At 38.1% G+C, this 21,772-nt stretch overlaps 1 protein-coding gene across 3 annotated transcripts in view; it reads right to left on the reverse strand.

Moving 5' to 3' along the window:
* reps2 (RALBP1 associated Eps domain containing 2) overlaps nucleotides 1–21,772 on the reverse strand; it is a 129,616-nt gene that overhangs the window by 4,581 nt on the left and 103,263 nt on the right. For 2 of the 3 annotated variants that reach the window (XM_067445577.1, XM_067445575.1), the window contains 9 exons: nucleotides 20,533–20,617; nucleotides 19,396–19,464; nucleotides 17,048–17,096; nucleotides 15,211–15,347; nucleotides 12,715–12,776; nucleotides 12,006–12,095; nucleotides 4,836–4,892; nucleotides 3,907–4,040; nucleotides 1,873–1,978 (listed from right to left, as the gene is read on the reverse strand). In XM_067445577.1, coding sequence (XP_067301678.1) covers nucleotides 1,873–1,978; nucleotides 3,907–4,040; nucleotides 4,836–4,892; nucleotides 12,006–12,095; nucleotides 12,715–12,776; nucleotides 15,211–15,347; nucleotides 17,048–17,096; nucleotides 19,396–19,464; nucleotides 20,533–20,617 — 789 coding nt within the window. The remainder of the gene's footprint in view (nucleotides 1–1,872; nucleotides 1,979–3,906; nucleotides 4,041–4,835; nucleotides 4,893–12,005; nucleotides 12,096–12,714; nucleotides 12,777–15,210; nucleotides 15,348–17,047; nucleotides 17,097–19,395; nucleotides 19,465–20,532; nucleotides 20,618–21,772) is intronic. The other variant, XM_067445576.1, reaches the window with a different exon arrangement.

Consider the following 21,772-nt stretch of genomic DNA (forward strand, 5'->3'; position numbering starts at 1 on the left):
CCCTAAATTCACTTGGAACATTTAAAAAATTGATTTTGTGTTTCTTATTTTTATTTATTTAGATTTGTTTAACAGAATTTAATGAGAATTATGCATTTTTAGCAACAAAAATTTATAGTAAAATGCACACCAATTCATGCATTAACTGACATTCATATTTTTGTCATACTGAACAGTTATAACACCTACTTTATTTTCTCCAGCCAATTGAAGTAAAATTATTATATTTTGTCAACTATATTTAAATAATGGGCAGTTATATTAAATAATTATATTTAAAATTATTTGAATTAAATGTTAAATGTACTTACATATATTAAAATACATATTTAGATTGTATTTAATAAAAATATATTAATAAAAAATAAAAAAATATATATACCGATCAGGCATAACATTATGACCAGGTGAAGTGAATAACACTGGATAACACACAAGGAAGGAACAGTGGAGAACCGGCCACAGGGTCATGGGCGGCCAAGGCTCATTGATGCACGTGGGGAGCGAAGGCTGGTCCATGTGGTCCGATCAAACAGACGAGCTACTGGAGCTCAAACTGCTCAAGAATATAATACTGGTTCTGATAGAAAGGTGTCAGAATACACAGTGGATCTCAGTTCGATGCGTATGGGGCTGCATAGACACAGACCAGTCAGAGTGCCCATGCTGACCCCTGTCCACCGCCGAAAGCGCCAACAGTGGCACGTGAGCATCAGAACCGGACCACAGAGCAATGCAAGAAGGTGGCCTGGTCTGATGAATCAAGTTTTCTTTTACATCACGTGGATGGCCCCAGGATGCACTATGGGAAAAAGGCAAGCCGGCGGAGGCAGTGTGATGCTTTGGGCAATGTTCTGCTGGGAAACCTTGAGTCCCACCTTGCAAATTACAGGACTTAAAGGATCTCCTGCTAACATTTTGGTGCCAGATGCCACAACACACCTTCAAGGGTCTAGTGGAGTCAATGCCTTGACGGGCCAGGGCTGTTTTGGCAGCAAAAGGGGGACCAACACAATATTAGGGAGAATATTATTATATTATAATATTCAATACTAAAGACTATTATTAATCATAATGTTATGGCTGATCTGTGTATATAATATATTGATTTAATATCAATTAAAATAAATTTGAAAATTAAAAAAAATTCTCAAAACTAGCGAGACTAATAAACAACCTTGTGCAACCTGATCTGCACATGGGCATTACGAACAAGAGTCTAGCGTCTTTCACTTTTCATTTCCCTCACTTTCTCTTCCTCTCTCTTTCTGCTCTCAATGTCAGTGGTAAAATGAATTTCCAAGCACATTCTGATGCTCGCTGTCATTTCAAACACACACACGCACGCACACACACACAGCAGCTGCTATAGGATGCACTATTTTAAAGGAGGCAACTGCTTGAGCCCGAGTCTAAGCTTGCATTTTCAGAAAGCCAGTGTGTGTGTGTGTGTGTGTGTGTGTGTGTGTGTGTGTGTGTGTTCATTGAGCGGATCTCTGAATAAATTGAGGACTGCAACTCTAGACCATCTCCAGTCACTCAATAACTCTTCAGACTAACACAAGCTGTCTGTGTGTGTGTGTGTGTGTGTGTGTGTGTGTGTGTGTGTGTGTGTGTGTGTGTGTGTGTGTATATATAAAAGTGGCATGCTCTCAATAAGAGACTAGAGATATTTGATCGGTCTGGGCAGGGGTGCCGGAAATAGTATGTGCTGCCCAACCAGAAAACTACCCTAAAACTAGTGTGTGAGCAGACAGCTTCCATTTCCAGATCCTATCACATGAGACTGCTAACATTTTAAGCATCAATGGCCGGTGTTTATTTTTTAACGCCTCTTGGAATAAGCATGTGTGTGTGATCTGGCTGACACACCTTTAGCTGCTGCTGTAGTTCACTGTTGAGACGTGTCAGGACTGCGTTGGTTTCTCGGTTCTTTCTTATGGCCATCTGGATCTCTCGCTTCTGCTTGGGTGGAGGCCTGGAACACAACAGCCGATAACCATGACCACTGTCTGCGTGTGTGTGTGTGTGTGTGTGTTTGTGTTTGTGTGTGTGTGTGTGTGTGTGTGTGTGTGTGGATGAGCTTTTCATGATCTTCAGTTCATGATCACACTTGTTTAACATTTATAAATCACTGATACATGCTGTTTGTTTCTATGATGTGTTGTGTAAGAGGGGTGCTTACTGATATATTACTTTTAGGATTTATATGTTATATTATATACTTAATACAGACAATATACTTACGTAATTGATATTACTATTATTAATATTATTATTGTCGTTTCTAATATACAGTAAAAAGTTTGAGAATGGTAAGATTTTTGAATGTTTTTAAAGAGAAGCTCCCCAAGGCTGCATTTATGTTATTAGAAATAAAAAAGCTGTACTATCGTGGAATATTATTAAAATATAAAATAACAGTTTTATTTATTTGAATATATTATAAAATGTCAATTTTTCCTGTGATCGAAGCTGAATTTTGAGCATCATTCCTCCAGTCTTCAGTGTCACGATCCTTCAGAAATCATTCTGATATGAGGATTTGCTGCTCAAGAAACATTTATGATTATTATCAATGTTGGAACAGTTGTGTACATTTTTTTGTTTAGGATTCTTTGATGAATAGAAAGTTCAAAAGAACAGAATATTTCTGAAATATAAAGCTTGGTGAGCAGCAGAGACTTCTTTAATATCAAAAAATCGTACCGTTCCAAAACTTTTGACCGATAGTGTACATATATGCTTATAATATGTGTGTGTGTGTGTGTGTGTGTGTGTGTGTGTGTGTGTGTGTGTGTGTTTATATGCACACACACACACACACACACACACACACACACACACACACACACACACACACACACACACACACACACACACACACACACACACACACACACACACACACACACACACACACACACACACACACACACACGAGATTACTTTAAGCAAATATGTACATTAAAAAACTACTATAATAATAATAATATCATGTAGTTAAGATCAACACTGACATTCATGTTTAATATTATATATTTAATATATTTTATGTTATTGTTATTGAATTTTAATTGTCTAATTCATATATTTCATTTAATTTTTATAAATAAACTTTGAACTATAATATTTTATTGTCAATAGTAATTGTAAACATTGCCGTTGTTTTATATTTAATATTGTATATTATAAATGTAATATATTTATATTATTGTTATTGCAATTATTTCCCAAACGTATTTGCTTTTTTAGCTAAAATGTAATTGTAGCTACTGTAAAATCTGCCATTTCTGTATATTTCATAATTTATATGATGTATTTAATATTTTTTTATTTACATATTTGATTAATTTTTCATATATTTGTATAATTAATGTCATCTTTGTTATTGTATATTTTATATTTAATTAATTCTATATTATTACTATTATTGAATTTGTTTCTAATTTCTTTCTTTTTTATTATTATATGTAATCTTTAAGATACAATATGATACTAGTTTTAATTTGTACTTTGTTTAATATAAAGTGCGTTACAAAAAAATTGATGATTATTATTATTATTATTGTTAATATTATTATTATACTGTCAGTAGTTATTGTAAAAATTGCCATTGTTATATTTAAAATTGTATATTAAACATTTAATGCATTTTATATTATTATTAATATGGTATTTTTTTCAAATGTATATATTTGTGTCTTTTTTATTTAATAATTATTATATCGAATAATTGATATTATTTATTTAATTTTAGTTGCATTTAATTGCATTTTTTCTATTCCGTTTTTTAAATGTATTAGCTTTTTTATATGTAATCTTTAAGCTATAATATGGTATTGTAAACACTGCGATTCATGTTCATTTTTAGTTAAAAAATGTATAAAACATAGATATAGGAACCTCTGTGTAGATTTGGTCAATGTGGCAGCAGAGTAGGGCGAGGCCAAGGGGGGCGTGGCACTCTGGCTTTCAGGGTGGAGCTTTCTTCGTACTGGCTTCTGAGGGGCGTGGCCTTGGTGTACCACTGTGGGATCCTGGGAAGTGGTTTAAATGTTTCAGGTAGGCTTTGAGAGAAACTTCCCGTAATGGTAAACTATCATCAAACATGCCCTAAACATCAGTACACTTCAGATGAGTCGAGCATTATGTTAATGGTTCATGGCCCGAGCATCTGTTATCCCTTTTCCACCAAGGCAGTGCTGGTGCTGGTTCGGAGCCAGAGCCTAGTTTCAAATCGGTTCTTTGTCTTTCCACACCCAAAGCACCAGCTCCAAGCCAGAAAAAGTGGTTCTTAAGTAGCACCAAAACATTGCTGGGCTAGAATTAAGAACCGCTTGCGTCAGCGGCTGGGGGCGGGGTTACCCTGACCAACAAGACCAACACATGTGACCGCCATTTTTTAATTAGCAGCTAATCGCTAATCGTTGTATGACATCAAAGTAACGTTGCAGCGAACGCAAACGACTCCTTGTGCTTTTGAATTGCTGCCGCTGTATTTTGATATCATACACGGATCAGTTGGCGCAGCGTCGATGCATCTCGAACCAGCCTGGTGTGTTTGTGTTTCCCGCTGCCTCGCTAGTGTTGCTGAGAAAGATGAGGCGTATACAGTGACGCTGTAAGACCTGGCTCTGTGGTGGCTCTCTAGCCTGTGGAAAGCCAAACCGGTTCTTAAAGGCTCCTCACTCGAGCCAACTTAGAACTGACACTAGCACTGGCTCTGAACTAGCACCCGATTCGTTCTGGTGGAAAAGGGGTATGTGAGATATGGAGCCCTATCTCAGAAGAGCTGTTAGGTGCTTGGTTAATGGAGAGGGGTCAGTTCTTACCGGTTTGAGAGGTCCCAGGTCCTCTGTGCTGAGAGCTCCTGTCACGATGGTCTCCTGCTGAAAGACGATGATGAGTTCGAGATCAGGAGGCCTTCAATGTAAGCTTTACAAAGCAATTTGTAACATTAACTAAGACAACAGCACATTTATGAGGAACTGTTACCATGCTGAGCTTCATTAATCATCTGACCAATCAGAGCAGAGTAGACCAATCACAACAGACTGGGCCATCTGACCAATCAGAGCAGAGTAGACCAATCACAACAGACTGGGCCATCTGACCAATCAGAGCAGAGTAGACCAATCACAACAGACTGGGCCATCTGACCAATCAGAGCAGAGTAGACCAATCACAACAGACTGGGCCATCTGACCAATCAGAGCAGAGTAGACCAATCACAACAGACTGGGCCATCTGACCAATCAGAGCAGAGTAGACCAATCACAACAGACTGGGTCATCTGACCAATCAGAGCAGAGTAGACCAATTACAACAGACTGGGTCATCTGACCAATCAGAGCAGAGTAGACCAATCACAACAGACTGGGCCATCTGACCAATCAGAGCAGAGTAGACCAATCACAACAGACTGGGCCATCTGACCAATCAGAGCAGAGCAGACCAATCACAACAGACTGGGTCATCTGACCAATCAGAGCAGAGTATACCAATCACAACAGACTGGGTCATCTGACCAATCAGAGCAGAGCAGACCAATCACAACAGACTGGGTCATCTGACCAATCAGAGCAGAGTAGACCAATCACAACAGACTGGGTCATCTGACCAATCAGAGTAGAGCAGACCAATCACAACAGACTGGGTCATCTGACCAATCAGAGCAGAGTAGACCAATCACAACAGACTGGGTCATCTGTCCAATCAGAGCAGAGTAGACCAATCACAACAGACTGGGTCATCTGACCAATCAGAGCAGAGTAGACCAATCACAACAGACTGGGTCATCTGACCAATCAGAGCAGAGCAGACCAATCACAACAGACTGAGCCATCTGACCAATCAGAGCAGAGCAGACCAATCACAACAGACTGGGCCATCTGACCAATCAGAGCAGAGCAGACCAATCACAACAGACTGGGTCATCTGACCAATCAGAGCAGAGCAGACCAATCACAACAGACTGGGTCATCTGACTAATCAGAGCAGAGTATACCAATCACAACAGACTGGGTCATCTGACCAATCAGAGCAGAGCAGACCAATCACAACAGACTGGGTCATCTGACCAATCAGAGCAGAGCAGACCAATCACAACAGACTGGGCCATCTGACCAATCAGAGCAGAGCAGACCAATCACAACAGACTGGGTCATCTGACCAATCAGAGCAGAGCAGACCAATCACAACAGACTGGGTCATCTGACTAATCAGAGCAGAGTATACCAATCACAAAAGACTGGGTCATCTGACCAATCAGAGCAGAGCAGACCAATCACAACAGACTGGGTCATCTGACCAATCAGAGCAGAGCAGACCAATCACAACAGATGGGACCATCTGACCAATCAGAGTAGAGCAGACCTATCACAACAGACTGGGTCATCTGACCAATCAGAGCAGAGCAGACCAATCACAACAGACGGGGTCATCTGACCAATCAGAGCAGAGTATACCAATCACAACAGACTGGGTCATCTGACCAATCAGAGCAGAGTAGACCAATCACAACAGACTGGGTCATCTGACCAATCAGAGCAGAGCAGACCAATCACAACAGACTGGGTCATCTGACCAATCAGAGCAGAGAAGACCAATCACAACAGACTGGGTCATCTGACCAATCAGAGCAGAGCAGACCAATCACAACAGACTGGGTCATCTGACCAATCAGAGCAGAGCAGACCAATCACAACAGACTGGGTCATCTGACCAATCAGAGCAGAGTAGACCAATCACAACAGACTGGGCCATCTGACCAATCAGAGCAGAGTAGACCAATCACAACAGATGGGGTCATCTGACCGATCAGAGCAGAGCAGACCAATCACAACAGACTGGGTCATCTGACCAATCAGAGCAGAGCAGACCAATCACAACAGACTGGGTCATCTGACCAATCAGAGCAGAGCAGACCAATCACAACAGACTGGGCCATCTGACCAATCAGAGCAGAGTAGACCAATCACAACAGACTGGGTCATCTGACCAATCAGAGCAGAGCAGACCAATCACAACAGACTGGGTCATCTGACCAATCAGAGCAGAGCAGACCAATCACAACAGACTGGGTCATCTGACCAATCAGAGCAGAGCAGACCAATCACAACAGACTGGGTGTTAACCTATTGTAGAAGACTGCAAAACGAAATTAGGAACCTTTAGAATATCATAATAGGGGCATAATATCTTCATTTTCCCCTGGTCCTCCCCTCTTTCCAAAAGCAGCAATGTCTGAGTCTCTCACACAGAGGATGTGGGCAAAGAAAAAGTGGAGACGTCGAAGTGAAGGCCACATTAAATTCTTTCCTCGCTCTTTAAAGTGAATTACACAGCTCTCCCTATACGCTGGCTCAGGATACGGCACAGTGTGTGTTTATGGATCACTGAGGGCGTAACATCAATCTCCACATTCTCAGCAAAGACTCTCTGTCTTACAACATCCACTTACGCCGCTGTGCATTTAATCACGCGTGACTGGAACGGCCACATCCACGCCATCATACTCTGTCGGTGTTGTGTAAACATTCAATCACTTGGTAGAAAAATGCTATACGTCGGCTAAAAAGGCCCTGCCGCCCAGGACTGTGGTCGTCGTGGCACAGGGAATCTGTTCTTTATGGCACAATGAAAAGTAATAGCAGAAACAGGCCGATTGCGAGGCTGTAAATTTGTCTGAAAAGTCATAAACGATTTGATTTGCTGCGGCAGTTATTTCACCCAGCCAGCCGTACCCTCGGGACAAAACACAAGAGTTACGACCGCAATACAGCCGCGGGAAGGTGACGGTGCCCACCGCCGCCTGTAAAACGGAGAAGGGCCGCTACACAGAGACAAAGGAGTATTAAACAGAAACAAGTGTTCTTACAAATAGCACAAAGCCTCGGAAAAATGTCAGAGCCGAACACCTGCCTAGCATAACCTGTGTGAGAGAAAAACAGGCTAGTTTGATAAGGTCAAATATTCTAAAGCGGTCAGTTAAAGCGGTTTAGCACATGGCTTCAGTCGTCTGCATTAACAACAGCGCCACCTGTTGTTCAAATAAAGTCATGAGCTAAGAATTAATTTCACAGAATATATATATATATATATATATATACAGGATTAAGCACACAGAATTAATTCTATTTACCAATCCAATGCAGAGAGGATAGCAAAGCTTTATTTTAAACTGGTCTTTATGTTCTTTTATAAATAATCTATTGATAAAAAAAATAAAAAATACTTTTAGGAGACATGATTCATGATTGGTAAGTTTGCTAAGCCAATGATACAATACTTAAAAAAAAAAATTCAAAAACAAACAAACAACTCCATTATTAGACTTTAACTTATATTACTTTTTATTAAATATATTTGTTCAAAACTAATTTATTTAAAATAAAATAAATATTAATTTACTAAAATAATACTATTACTACTACTATAATATAATTGCTTTTATTCTTTCCAAATCTTAATTTTATATTATAATAACTAAAAAAAAAAACCTTACATTAAAGAAAAAATATTAATAATATGATATATTATATAATTCCAATATTATTTAGATTTTATTTTTTATTTCCTATTTATTATCTTCATTCTCTCACATTTTTTTATATAAATGAGTATAAAAGCATACACAAAAAATTTAAGAAAAAAAAAATCAATATTATTTCAATTTATTTTCATTGAATATTTTTGTTTATTCAATGCTCTAATTCAATATAACTTATTGAAAACGATTTCCTACAATATATATTTCCTATAACCAAAGTAAATAAATAAATAAAAACAATTACAATACATTTTTAACAATTCAATTTATTTTTATTCAATACTTTTTATTTAAAGCTATTATTCTACACTACTTTATTGAGATTAAAATAAGGTAAAATTCCTATTTGTATTGCTATTACTCTCTCACTATATTGTAGGTAAGATAATTCCAAAAACAAGTCATTGATATTTCGATGTTATGTTTATTTAATATTTTTTATTCAACACTACTTTATTGAAAATAAAATTTAATAAAATCTTGGATTTAATTTACAGATGTAACAAATAAATCAATACGGCTTTGTTTAATATATATATATATATATATATATATATATATATATATATATATATATATATAGTGCCAGTGTGATGTTTGTGTCTAATAATGTGCCCACTTTTAATGCTGTTTTAAGAAATTTTATGTATAGATTTATGTGCAGACTGACAGAGTCTAAGAATTCGATCATTGTGTCCATAGTTGATGTTTCTAAGAGTGATACAAGGTACACATGTTGCTTTTGGAAATATTAGACCCGAAGCCTGTATATGTTTTATAATTGACTCCTGATGTGCTCATATTTAATGTTGTATTATTATTTGTATTGTGTTCTCTATGGACCTATGTGTCTTGAATAAAAAGTTGATATATATATATATATATATATATATATATATATATATATATATATATATATATATATATATATATATATATATATATCACACACACACACACACACACACACACACACACACACACACACACACACACACACACACACACACACACACACACACACACACACACACACACACACACACACACACAATCAGGACAGGTAACCTTTTTAAAGACTAATAATTGACTGAGATGCCTTTAAAATGCAGAAAAGCGACTCCCTAGGTTCTGTGAACGTAGTTTCCAGATGATGTCTGATTAAGACACTGTGCTTCTCTGTCCAATAATGACCTCAGAAATACATAACTCACACAACTATGACAAATGAATTTCACGCAGTGATCACATTCCCTCTCATAGCTTTAAAGAAGCCAAAATGGGGTAAAAAGGCCATAAAGATGAAGGAACGCTTGCGGTCCGAGATGGTTAAAGGTCTTTGGGGGCTTCAGCAGAGTTATGAGTATTTGATCAAGCCACAATCCCTTCATATAGTCTACGCTCATATCTTCATAATCTTATACGAGTATTAGCTTTCATAGACAGGGCTTGAGCGCAGATATTTGCAGGTGCCTGTGCTGTCAAAACAGTGTGTATGTGTGTAATGTAAGCTGAGGTTGTGTAACGCTGATAAGTGTGTGTGTGTGTGTGTGTGTGTGTGTGTTTTGATAGGGCTCCTGTGGCTTTATACTCTTATTAAACTGTGGGAAACTGCCGTCTGTTCCCAGCCTGCAGCCACAGAAACATGAGAACACACTTCAGGTTACTGCAGCGAGTGTGTGCGGACAGAACGGGTGAAAAGGTACGGGCGTGTTCACACACACTGAAAAGAGGAAGTTCAGACTCTTCAATGAGCACATGTAATTAATAAGTGAGAAAGAAACGATGACAGACAGCAGGAAGACTGTGTGTGGAGGATATATTTATTTCAATGAGCCTAATTATTGTGATAAATTAGTCAGGTTTGAGCTCATAGAACAAACAAATATTTAGAAAAATATGTGAGTTTAGCTAAATATTTGTAGGATATTAATATTTTAACAAAGATAAATGCATATAGTTTTTTTTTTGGGGGGGGGGGGGGATAAATCACCTAAAAAAGATTCATTTTCTTTATAAGCTTTATAACATTGATTGAGCCAAATATCATAATACAAATTTAAATATAATTCTATATATATAATATTAATAATTTAAAGGAATTAATATGGTAACACTTTATAATAAGGTCTCATTAATGTTAGTTAATGCATTAACTAACATTGACTAACAACGACCATTACATTAGTTTTCATATTATTCATATTTGTTAACGTTCATTGTTAGTTAATTTTATTAAATAATATTATTATTGTATTATTATTATTATTATTATTAAATTACAAGTTTTTGATTTGAATAATGTACACTATATTGCCAAAAGTTTTGGGACGCCTGCCTTTACATGCACATGATCTTTAATGTCATCCCATTCTTAATCTGTAGGGTTTAATATGGAGTCGTCCCACCCTTTGCAGCTATAACAGCTTCAGCTCTTCTGGGAAGACTTTCCACAAGGTTCAGGAGTGTGTTTATGGGAATTTTTGACCATTTTTCTAGAAGCGCATTTGTGAGGTCAGGTGCTGATGTTGGATAAGAAGGCCGGACTCGCAGTCTCTGCACTAATTCACCCCAAAGGTGATCTATGGGGTGGAGGTCAGGGCTCTGTGAAGACCAGTCAAGATCCTCCACACCAAACTCGCTCATCCATGTCGTTATGGGCAGACGCTTTGTGCACTGGTGTGCAGTCATGTTGGAACAGGAAGGGCCATCCCCAAACTGTTCCCACAAAGTTGTGAGCATGCGATTGTCCAAAATGTCTTGGTATGCTGAAGCATTAAGAGTTCCTTTCACTTGAACTAAGGGGCCAAGCCTGACCCCTAAGAAACATCCCCACACCATAATCACCCTCCACCAAACTTTACACTTGGCACAGTGCAGTCAGGCAAGTACTGTTCTTCTGGCAACCTCCAAACCCAGCCTCATCCATCAGATTCCCAGACAGAGAAGCGTGATTGGTCTCCAGAGAACACATCTCCACTGCTCTAGAGTTCAGTGGCGGCGTGCTTTACACCACTGCATCCCACGCTTTACATTGCAGTTGCTGATGTAAGGCTTGGATGCAGCTGCTCGGCCATGGAAAGCCATTCCATGAAGCTCTCTACACACTGTTCTTGAGCTAATCAGAAGGCTACATGAAGTTTGGAGGTCTGTAGCTATTGACTCTGCAGAAAGTTGGTGACTTCTGCGCACTGTGAGCCTCAGCATGCGCTGACCCCTATCACTTCGTGGCTCAGCTACTGTTGTTTCCAATTGCTTTTGACCGTGGAACAGTTGACCGTTGAATATTTAGCATTTACTATTGTAAAAATGAAATTTACTCTAAAAAAAAAAAAAGATTTCAAATCAAGTCTCGGCCTGCTGGATATTATGTTTCAGTCAGAATTTCATTGAGGTTAATAAATTGTTTTTTAATAGTCCGTGAGCAGGATCAATGTGAACATCTACTTACCTCCTCACTAAACTTGCTGAAATCTGCAAAGTTTGGCTGCTTAACAGTCTTCTGGGAACTCTTCTCTGAACCAGGCATGAAGCTGAAAATCTGAGACATTGAATTAGGACACAAGTTATTACACAACACGGACACACTAAAGTACACAAGACAGTTAAATCTTTTGAAGCAAACTAAAATGTATCCATTCAATAAAACAGATCTACAATCTGAATAAATGAGCTATGTTTAAAACCATTGTAAAACAGCTGATGCAAACTCCACATCAGCTGAATTCTACATTAATGCACAGAAAGTTGCTATAAAGTAGACCATCCCTGACAAGAACAGCTATGGCAAGCTAGAAACCAGATACCATGTTTTAAAGAGGCTATATGTAGAAAGATCTGAAGAAGCCCATACATTTAACGCTCATAGGCCCAGGGAAATCAGGACAGAAGTGGTTGAAAGTGGACAAAAGGTGTAAAGGGGAATGTGTCTCCCTCGTCTACTTGTGATCTGATTCATCTGAACGCATCTTAACACCAGCTGTAAACAAGTCGGGGAAAGTCTCATTTTTAAGTTATGTTACAAGCTGCTCACACACTGGCAATATAAAAGTGATTACATACATACATGAGAATTCTTACATATAGCCCCTTTAAAGCACAGAACCCATCTTTAACTGGATTAGCAAATACGTTAAATGAGGAGATGCTGTGGAGTTCACCTGCGTCGCTGGTGGTCGTGGAGGGAGAGCTGGAGGAGGAGGCAACCAGCCACTTTTAGCACCTGAGAGAGGAGAAAGATATTTCTTCTTCAGGGTAAAGTCAACTAAAATAAACTTTCTATTCATTAAAGGTGGGGTAAGCGTTATTTCAAAACCGTTTTACAAAACGGACTCAGGCTGAGACCAATAACAAACTTGTAGCCAATCAGCAGGTAAGGGGCGTGTCTACTAATGATGGTGAGAAGAGAGGCTCAGTGCGCGTCATTATTTAAAACACACGACACACACACAGGACGGACATTAGCCGAGAACTATATGCTGGCTTCTGCTTGAATATGCTCGTGTGTCATGTTCGATTGTTTGTCCATTTGCGATCGTATTGTGGCTCACTTCAGCGATGATAAAGACCCGTTCATTTCCACACCGTATGGAGCATCTAAAGCTCCTCAATGTCTGTTTCAAGCGTCAGCTCAAAAAATGTGTCCTACAAGTAAGATACTATACTCCTAATATACGTTTGTTTCCTCTTTTCATGATCTGTATAACCCTTATCTGGTCATAATTGTAAAATATCGTTAGCTGGACTGTCGTGCTCATGCTTTGAGTTGTCATGAGAGTGGTTTGTGTTTTGTGATCGCTATAACCCTTATCTGGTCATAATTGTAATATGTTCATTAGTTAGACTGTCGTGCTCGTGTACTATCGAGTTTTCTGTTTTTGTGATGGAAGGGGTGACTTTTTCATTGAATATTCGACCTGGATTAGTAACACAGATTCTGCCCCAGTCGTTGCCTGGGTTACGTATGTGTGGGGCGGAGCTATCAAAATAGGGGCGAGATCCTTTTTGGGGGTAGGGGCGTGTTTGTTTGGGTGATTTGAAATATCAACAACAGTTACCAGATAGCACTTACCCCACCTTTAAAGAATTCACAAGAAAATGCATCACAGTTTTCACAAAATTATGAAGCAGCACAACTGTTTACACACTGACTATAATCATAAATGTTTCTCCTCATATTGGAGTGATTTCTGAAGGGTCATGTGACACTGAAGACTGAAGAAATGATGCTGAAAATTCAGCTTTGAGCACAGCAATAAATGACATTTTAATATATATTTACTTAGAAATTAGCCATTTTAAATTGTATTAATTTTTCACAATATTGCTATTCTTACTGCATTTATTAGCTCTTTTTGAGCTAATAAATGCAGCCTTGATGAATATAATAGTCTTGCAAGCTACAGCAGTGAGTTCAATGCACTAAAAATGAAGACTAGATCCTTTTTCTAATTGTTTGCATGCCATGAAAACTCACTGAGCATTTAAAGAATGATGAGAATTCAGCATTGGACTCTGTTTATAGCAAAAAGATTTATGAATATTTTACTCTTTGAAACATTTATTTGGTCCAGACAGCTGTCTAACAGCACTGGATTCAGAATGTGTGTCCAGAGCTTGCAACAAACCTTTTGTAACACCCTCTTTAAGATGATTAAGACTGACTGAGGGTTTTCTTAACTTCTGGGGTTTTCTCAACTGGGGCCAGAACTTTATTTAACAACTACAACCACAAAGACCACAAAGGTTGTTTTTCAACCAGATACGTTTCTTTCCATCGCTCTTTTGAAACATTGGTATGGTGGTGCATGCCTCACTGTGTAAACCTGTGGCTTCATACATTTAAGAATACACTTTCAATATTTTTATACAGTTTTTGCCCGTTGCTTGAACACATTTTGCAAAACTTCGCTCGTTGTGCCAAAACTCTACACACAAGTAAACATGACATCAGGTGTGTATTTGAGTGATTGCAATTGCACAATGTGTTTTGTATTTTGGATACATGTGCTTTCCAAATGGCACCCTGAGATTTCATTTTTGAACGAAGTGTCTTATGTATGAAATAGAGTGCAGTATGCAGGACCAAGTGTGTTGCATAAAGGCGTAAGTGTGTTGCAGAACTGCAACCAGAGTGCTAAGCAGCGCTTTTGTTTAATGGTAAATGGACTGCATTTATATAGCGCTTTTAACAGACCCTATGGCCATCCAAAGCGCTTTACATTTTTGCCTCACATTCACCCATTCATTCATCGACGGCGATGTCAGCCATGTAAGGCACCATCCAGCTCGTCGGGAGCAGCTGGGGTTAGGTGTCTTGCTCAAGGATACCTCGACACTTGGTTAAGTGGAACCGGGGATCGAACCAACAACATTTCGGTTTGTAGGCAATCTACATGACCCACTGAGCCACTGCCGCCCCTAATGAATGGGTACATGTGTTTGAGGTATCGTAACAAAAGCTTCAAGTTGTGTTACTTTAGTTTAAGCATGGGTTTATAGTGTTAAAGCAACGGGCAAAAACTGTAATGAATCCTGTAACTAGATTTGCACAGCAATACATCGACACACAATTCATAGTTTTATATTCTCAGTACATGAAAGTCTGTACGTGTATACAGTTCAAAAACTCAAAGAATGTTGGGATGGGAGTGAACCTTGACTGCTCTGTTGGAAGAGCTTGTTGAGGTCGAGAGAGGAGGCACGGGAGTGAGTCTTCTGGGGTCGAGGAGGAGGAGTGGGCGGCTCCTCCACCTTCTTCATGGCATCATCTATGGAGGTGCTGGAATATGACCTGGGGTAACACACACACACACACACACACACACACACACACACACACACACACACACACACACACACACACACACACACACACACACGCACACACAAAAGACAGATACAGACAGACACAGAGACAATGTAAATCAAATGTATATCTTAATAATTCATAAATTATATATACTACTGTTCAAAGCATTGGGGTCAGTGAGATTTTTTTGTTTGTTTCTGAAAGAAGTCTCTAATGCGGCTGCGTCTATATGATCAACAATACAGTATTAAACAGCACTAGGTAACTTTTCAACCTTCATAATATATTTTCAAGACTCTTGTGATGATACATCGACTTGAATGACACGTCTGCCGTAGCCTGATGGGGTCTGTATCGTTTTTAATCGTACTTTTAAACTTCGGGTTTCGGGTAGTAACCCGAGAAGAAAAAGAACATCAAAATTCGACTGCTTTACGGCATATTTACGGCATATATACGTCACTTCCACCAACACACACACTTCCTTACATTCGGACGTGCGAGCCCAACTTTGTTCGTCGGATAATATAGTCATGTCCGAAGCAGCACAGACACATAAGAAAGAAAAGGTTTTGTTGGAGGAAAGCAATAAGAGGAAACGAAAAAGCGTTTGCTCGTTGGTGTGCGCTGAAGGAGGCGTGCCCGACCGATGCTGTCCTGCTTGTTACGGTGAGCTACCACTCAAACATTGAACTGAAGTATCATATAGATTCTGTAAAACGGTAACCAATAGACTACTATAATGACGCTGGCTTGTAAACGTGAGCATCGTGATTATTTGGCGTTTGAAAAAAATAAAAACCCATGAAATTATATTCATATGACATGCTGAAACATATGCCACTGACTGTACCTGGGATGAAGACATTTCACACGCGATGCCAGAAGCACACCTGCATGTGAACGCCTCCTGCAGTGTTTAGGTTAACTGTTAGTGCTGCACCAACCCGCGGGCCGCTTTTATGAAGTCATTTGGCTCGCCCCGCACCACTGGATATATTTTTACAACCCGCCGCGCACCCGCGACCATTAAATAGACATACGGGGTCTGCGGGTTATGAGACGACCCTTACATCACTAGTTCAGGGCTATCAGGGTTGTCATGTCAACAAATGCACACGCGATGGCATCCCCTGTTGTAGGATGACAGATCTTACGACAGTATTTTTTCCCAACTGTAGGGGGACCCCGAGAGCAAAAGTTGCCAAGTGCGGCTTTAACAGTAATACTGTGAAATATTAATTATACTGTGAAATATTACAATTTAAAAGAACAGTTTTCTATGTGAATATATAGTCAAATGTAATTTATTCCTGTGATCAAAGCTGAATTTTCAGCATCATTCCTCCAGTCTTCAGTGTCATATGATCCTTCAGAAATCATTCTGATATGAGGATTAGATGGTCAATAAACATTTATGATTGTTATCAGTTGAAAACAGTTTGAGCAGCTTAATATTTCTCTAAAAACACATTTATGTTGAGGATTATTTTATGACCAGAATGTTCCAAAGAATGCAATTACAGAATGTAAAAGAAATCTTTTGAAATAGTATAGTATAAATATCTTTGCTCTCAATTTTAATAACTTAACGCATCCTTGCTTAATAAAAAAATATATTTTTTAAATGACCCCAACTTTAACAGAAGTGTAGCGGTAGTGAAAGTTCGCAAAGCTTTTACCTGGGTCGTGTTCTTGACTTCATATTTGCGTCAAGCTCTTGTGGAGAATCTGTAAAACATTTGCATGGTAAGTACACAGTGACACAGTAAAAGTATTATTTCTGCAATAAAACGGACCAACCCTAAAGTAAAACCTCATTTAGTTCATTTAAAAACCAAACCAAAGCGTCAGACTTCCTTCTGTTCAGAAGCAAAATCTAGATGTACACCAAAACAAGTATTCTTCTTTTATTAACCTGTCATCTACAAGAAACCTGCAAGATGTTCCTGAGCTGAACTGCTCTTCACATCTCAACAGAAACACTGAACCGTAACACTAAAACATCACACACACTTGATAGCATCGATACTATCCAAACAGTCCCATCTGAACGGGCCCTGAACACTTACAGTTACGGTTAACACCTCAAAAGGGCCCGTCTCCTATCCCATCATGCATTGCAGCACTGACGAAGACTCAATATTAACTTTGACTCTGTCTTCTACCGAAACTAGGGGAAAAAAAGCATTTCATAAGAATCATCTTGGAATCAAAGTGCAGGTCAACATCGCATTCGAACTGAGGTAATAAAGCAGGGAGAGAGGGGGATTATTTGTGAACGCCCAGGGATCCGGGCACTTCAATAAATATAAGCTGTTATTGGATCAGAGCAGACTGCATGAAGCATCAGAACAAAAGGTCAGCGCTGTGGATATAACAGGATTTGTGTCCACGCCCTGAGGCGCTGATGGGTTATACTCCATAACATCACACCCATCAGGAGAGAAAATAACAAACAGGCCTCCGCTACACTCGCTAAATGTGACTTCAACTTCATCTGAACACCACAAGAGCTAAATGTCGCGCAATTACTTCTTCTTTTTTTGTGGAACACAAAAGGAGATATTTTGGAGATTGTTCATGCTGCTCTTTTCCATACAAAGAAAATGGACTCTTTTGAGCTCAAAAACGTAATAATATAATTAATGTACTATAATTAATATAATATAATTGATACAATATAATATTCTTAAAGCTACACTGTGTGATATTTTCCCCCATCTAGCGGTGTAAAGGTATATGACCATCCAGTGAATATTAGTTTCTGTTCCTCTCAATTGTGATTTCGTTTTAACTCCTACGGTGGTCAATTTAGTCCAAGATTAACATGGCAATCCCCCTCTTCACTTCGACACGGTGCCATCGAGTGTTAAAACGCGAAAGGCAAAGCTTGAATTTACGGGTATGTCCCTCTTTGGCTAATGTAGATGGAGGGGCAACATGGCGACCGGCATTCGAACCCCTCACCCGTATGTATTTTAAATGGCATATTATAAACTTACGAGAATACTTTATTACTTGAAAGAAGTAAATATACATTAATGAGCACATATATTTTTGAAAGAACTAAATGTTTTTAGCTAAGAAGAAACTAAAAAAGTTACACAGTGTAGCTTTAATATAATACATTCTTATATTTAAATATGATTTCGTTATAAAATGTAAACATTTTAAATACATTATTAGGGTTAAAATATAATAATAGTAATATATTTTTTTTAAATACATTCATTAATAATACAATAATAATTTTTTATGCTGCTCTTTTCCATACAATGAAAATAAATGGACAATATTGAGCTCAAAAAAACTTTAAGGCATAATATAATATAATATAATATAATATAATATAATATAATATAATATAATATAATATAATATAATATAATATACGGTAATATACAATCACATATTTTTCATGATGCTCTTTTTCATACAATGAAAATGAAAATAAATGGATTCTCTTGAGCTTAAAAAAGCACCAAAAATATATCATAAAAGTTGTCCATGTAACTCAAGCACTTTAAAGGTCTTCTGAAGTCACATGACGGATCCGGCTGAGAAAAAGACCGACATTTTCTATAGTTCTTAAATTATCATACATTCATGCTGTGTCATAATTGGTTAAATAAGACAAAAAACAATATCAATATCAGCATATCTTCAAGTGCTATATTTGAATAAGCGACCTCAAGCTTCAGAGGTATGGAAGATTTTCAGAAAATCAATTTTGGTGTGTTTTTGACAAAACAATCTTATGGCAACAGAAGACTTGACATAGTATGGACTATTTTTATGATACAAAAGAACACCTGGGTAACATCTTTTATGCTACACAAATAAAAAGCCCTCCAGGGTGGACAAAATGAGTAAATGATGACAGAATTAGTTTTTGTTCTTTTTTTGCCTGATCTTTTTCTTCTAATATCCACAGACAGTAAAGCTCAGGTAAATTAGAGGCTTGGGTTGATCTGGTGTGGGTCAGGGGTGTGTGAGCGGCCTGCTGCGCCTCAGGACAGTGAGTCACCTGGTTTTAAAGTGCTGACACGCTGTATTGGCTTTTCATGCGGGTCTGGAATTCTCTTTGGGCTGAATTCTGCTGACACAGCAATAAAAAAACACAATAAGAGCAGTGAAATAGTAACGTCTTCATGAGAATATTAATGAGCTTAAGTGTGGAAGAGTGGGCCCAAAAATATTTGCACACTAAAGAAGAAATGTCATTTCATTAGATAATACACTTTCAAAGCAAGTGGCATTTTCTTTTAAAGCACAAAAAAACATACCTTTGAGTGTCAAACTTAAATTAAGTGAATTTTCTTTACACGTTATGTAACCCTTTTTGTTCAAAATTAACAAAATGTAAATTAATGAGTCAATACATCATCAATCATACTTCATTAAGTTTTTCTGTCTTTTGATATACTATGGTAAGCCTATATATTTTAGACCTGTCGGGATGGTTTTCGTGGTAAATTGCGTACACACGTCACTGCGCGTCTCGTCATATCCGTGAATAGAGAACAGTTGCTCCGACTCGCATGTGTGCGAGAAAGCTTGACATGGGCTGAATCCGAAATCGCCCCCTATACCCTCAAACAGGGCATTTTTTGAGGGGACAGCCATTTGTAGTGGTGTCAGAAAATATAGTGGACGTTATTGAGTGCACTCATTCTATCCCACAATGCACCGCAATAATGAGTGTACAACTGATGTACACACAGCGCAGCGGTTGTCCAAATTCCCGCACAGCGTGTCTATTAATGGGTACAGTAACGTCTTCAGCTAGTCAGCTCAAGATCCTTCCAGCTGAACTAGTTATAGCGCTTAACTCTCAAGTGAATGCACAGTAACATAATCATATTCATCCGCAGTCAAACAATGTTCTTTTCCAATAAAGCATGCAGTTTTGTTTTTTTTAACCACTAGAGGGCCACTTAGTGTACCTTTAATGAAGTCTTTGAAACAATGTCTATTGTATAAAGCATTATAAAATGAGGGTGATAACTTTTTGGTGATATTTTGTATCTAATTGAATGACATTTACATATTTTTAAGTGTGACTTAAGTGTCCAAATACCCTTAGGGCCACTGTTCACAACACATTCGTTTTTCCCCTTTAATCCTGTTCATGATTATAGATGTCTGTCTCTGAAGTCATTACCCGGTTTCCTGCTCTCATCTCTCGCATCCTGTTTAGCGGTCACACCTGGTCTAGAGGTCACCTGCAGGCCAACAAATCCCATTTCCTGTTTGGGAAAATGAAAAGCCAGCACAAAATGACTGATATGTTTGCTTATTTATGAGGGGAGGACAAGTTGGCTTTTTGAGATCTCATATAAGACTCATTAGCACCCTCTGCCTTTAGCCAAACAGATATGCAGATAGTCATAGTTATATAGAGATATGACGGCTGTAATCTTTTTTTTTTAATTACTTTTATTTTTTAAATAAATACATGCTGTTTTGTATTATACTTGTTTGCTATTATTGTTATAAATTCATTAGCAAATGTATAAACATTATTTTATTTTTACAACAATTTCAGAATTTTTCAGAGTTTTTTTTCTGTCAAACCATTAACAGTAAAAAAACCAACTAACTAAATACTCTCATCACAATAAACCAGTTATGATACTGTTAACTAAAATGAAAACTATTCACATGAATACATTATTTTAATTCATTAAAATACAGAAATGCAGAAATAAAATATAAATATTAAATAAAGATGAACTTGTACAAAAATAAATACTAAAATGAATAAAAGTAAAATAGAAATAAATCAACACTAAATAGAAATATTTAAACTTAAAACTAAAATTTTAAAAAAAGTAGCTAATTCAAAATATTAATAAAATGATCATAGTATACACCGATCAGGCATAACATTATGAACACAGGTGAAGTGAATAACTAATTATCTCTTACGGCTCCTGTTAGTGGGTGGGATATATTAGGCAGCAAGTGAACATTTTGTCCTCAAAGGTGAAGCGTTAGAAGCACGAAAAATGGTCAAGTGGAAAGATTTGAGCGAGTTTGACGAGGGGCCAAATTGTGATGGCTACACGACTGGGTCAGATCCAAAACTGCAGCTCTTGTGGGGTGTTCCCGGTCTGCAGTGGTCAGTATCTATCAAAAGTGCTCCAAGGAAGGAACAGTGGAGAACCGGCCACAGGGTCATGGGCGGCCAAGGCTCATTGATGCACATGGGGAGCGAAGGCTGGCCCGTGTGGTCCGATCAAACAGACAAGCTACTGGAGCTCAAACTTCTCAAGAAGTTATTGCTGGTTCTGATAGAAAGGTGTCAGAATACACAGTGCACCTCAGTTTGATGCGTATGGGGCCATAGCCACCGCCGAAAGTGCCAACAGTGGACATCTGAGCATCAGAACTGGACCGCG

Source organism: Pseudorasbora parva, chromosome 6, assembly GCF_024679245.1.
Source record: "Pseudorasbora parva isolate DD20220531a chromosome 6, ASM2467924v1, whole genome shotgun sequence".
In the NCBI taxonomy this organism is placed as follows: Eukaryota; Metazoa; Chordata; class Actinopteri; order Cypriniformes; family Gobionidae; genus Pseudorasbora; species Pseudorasbora parva.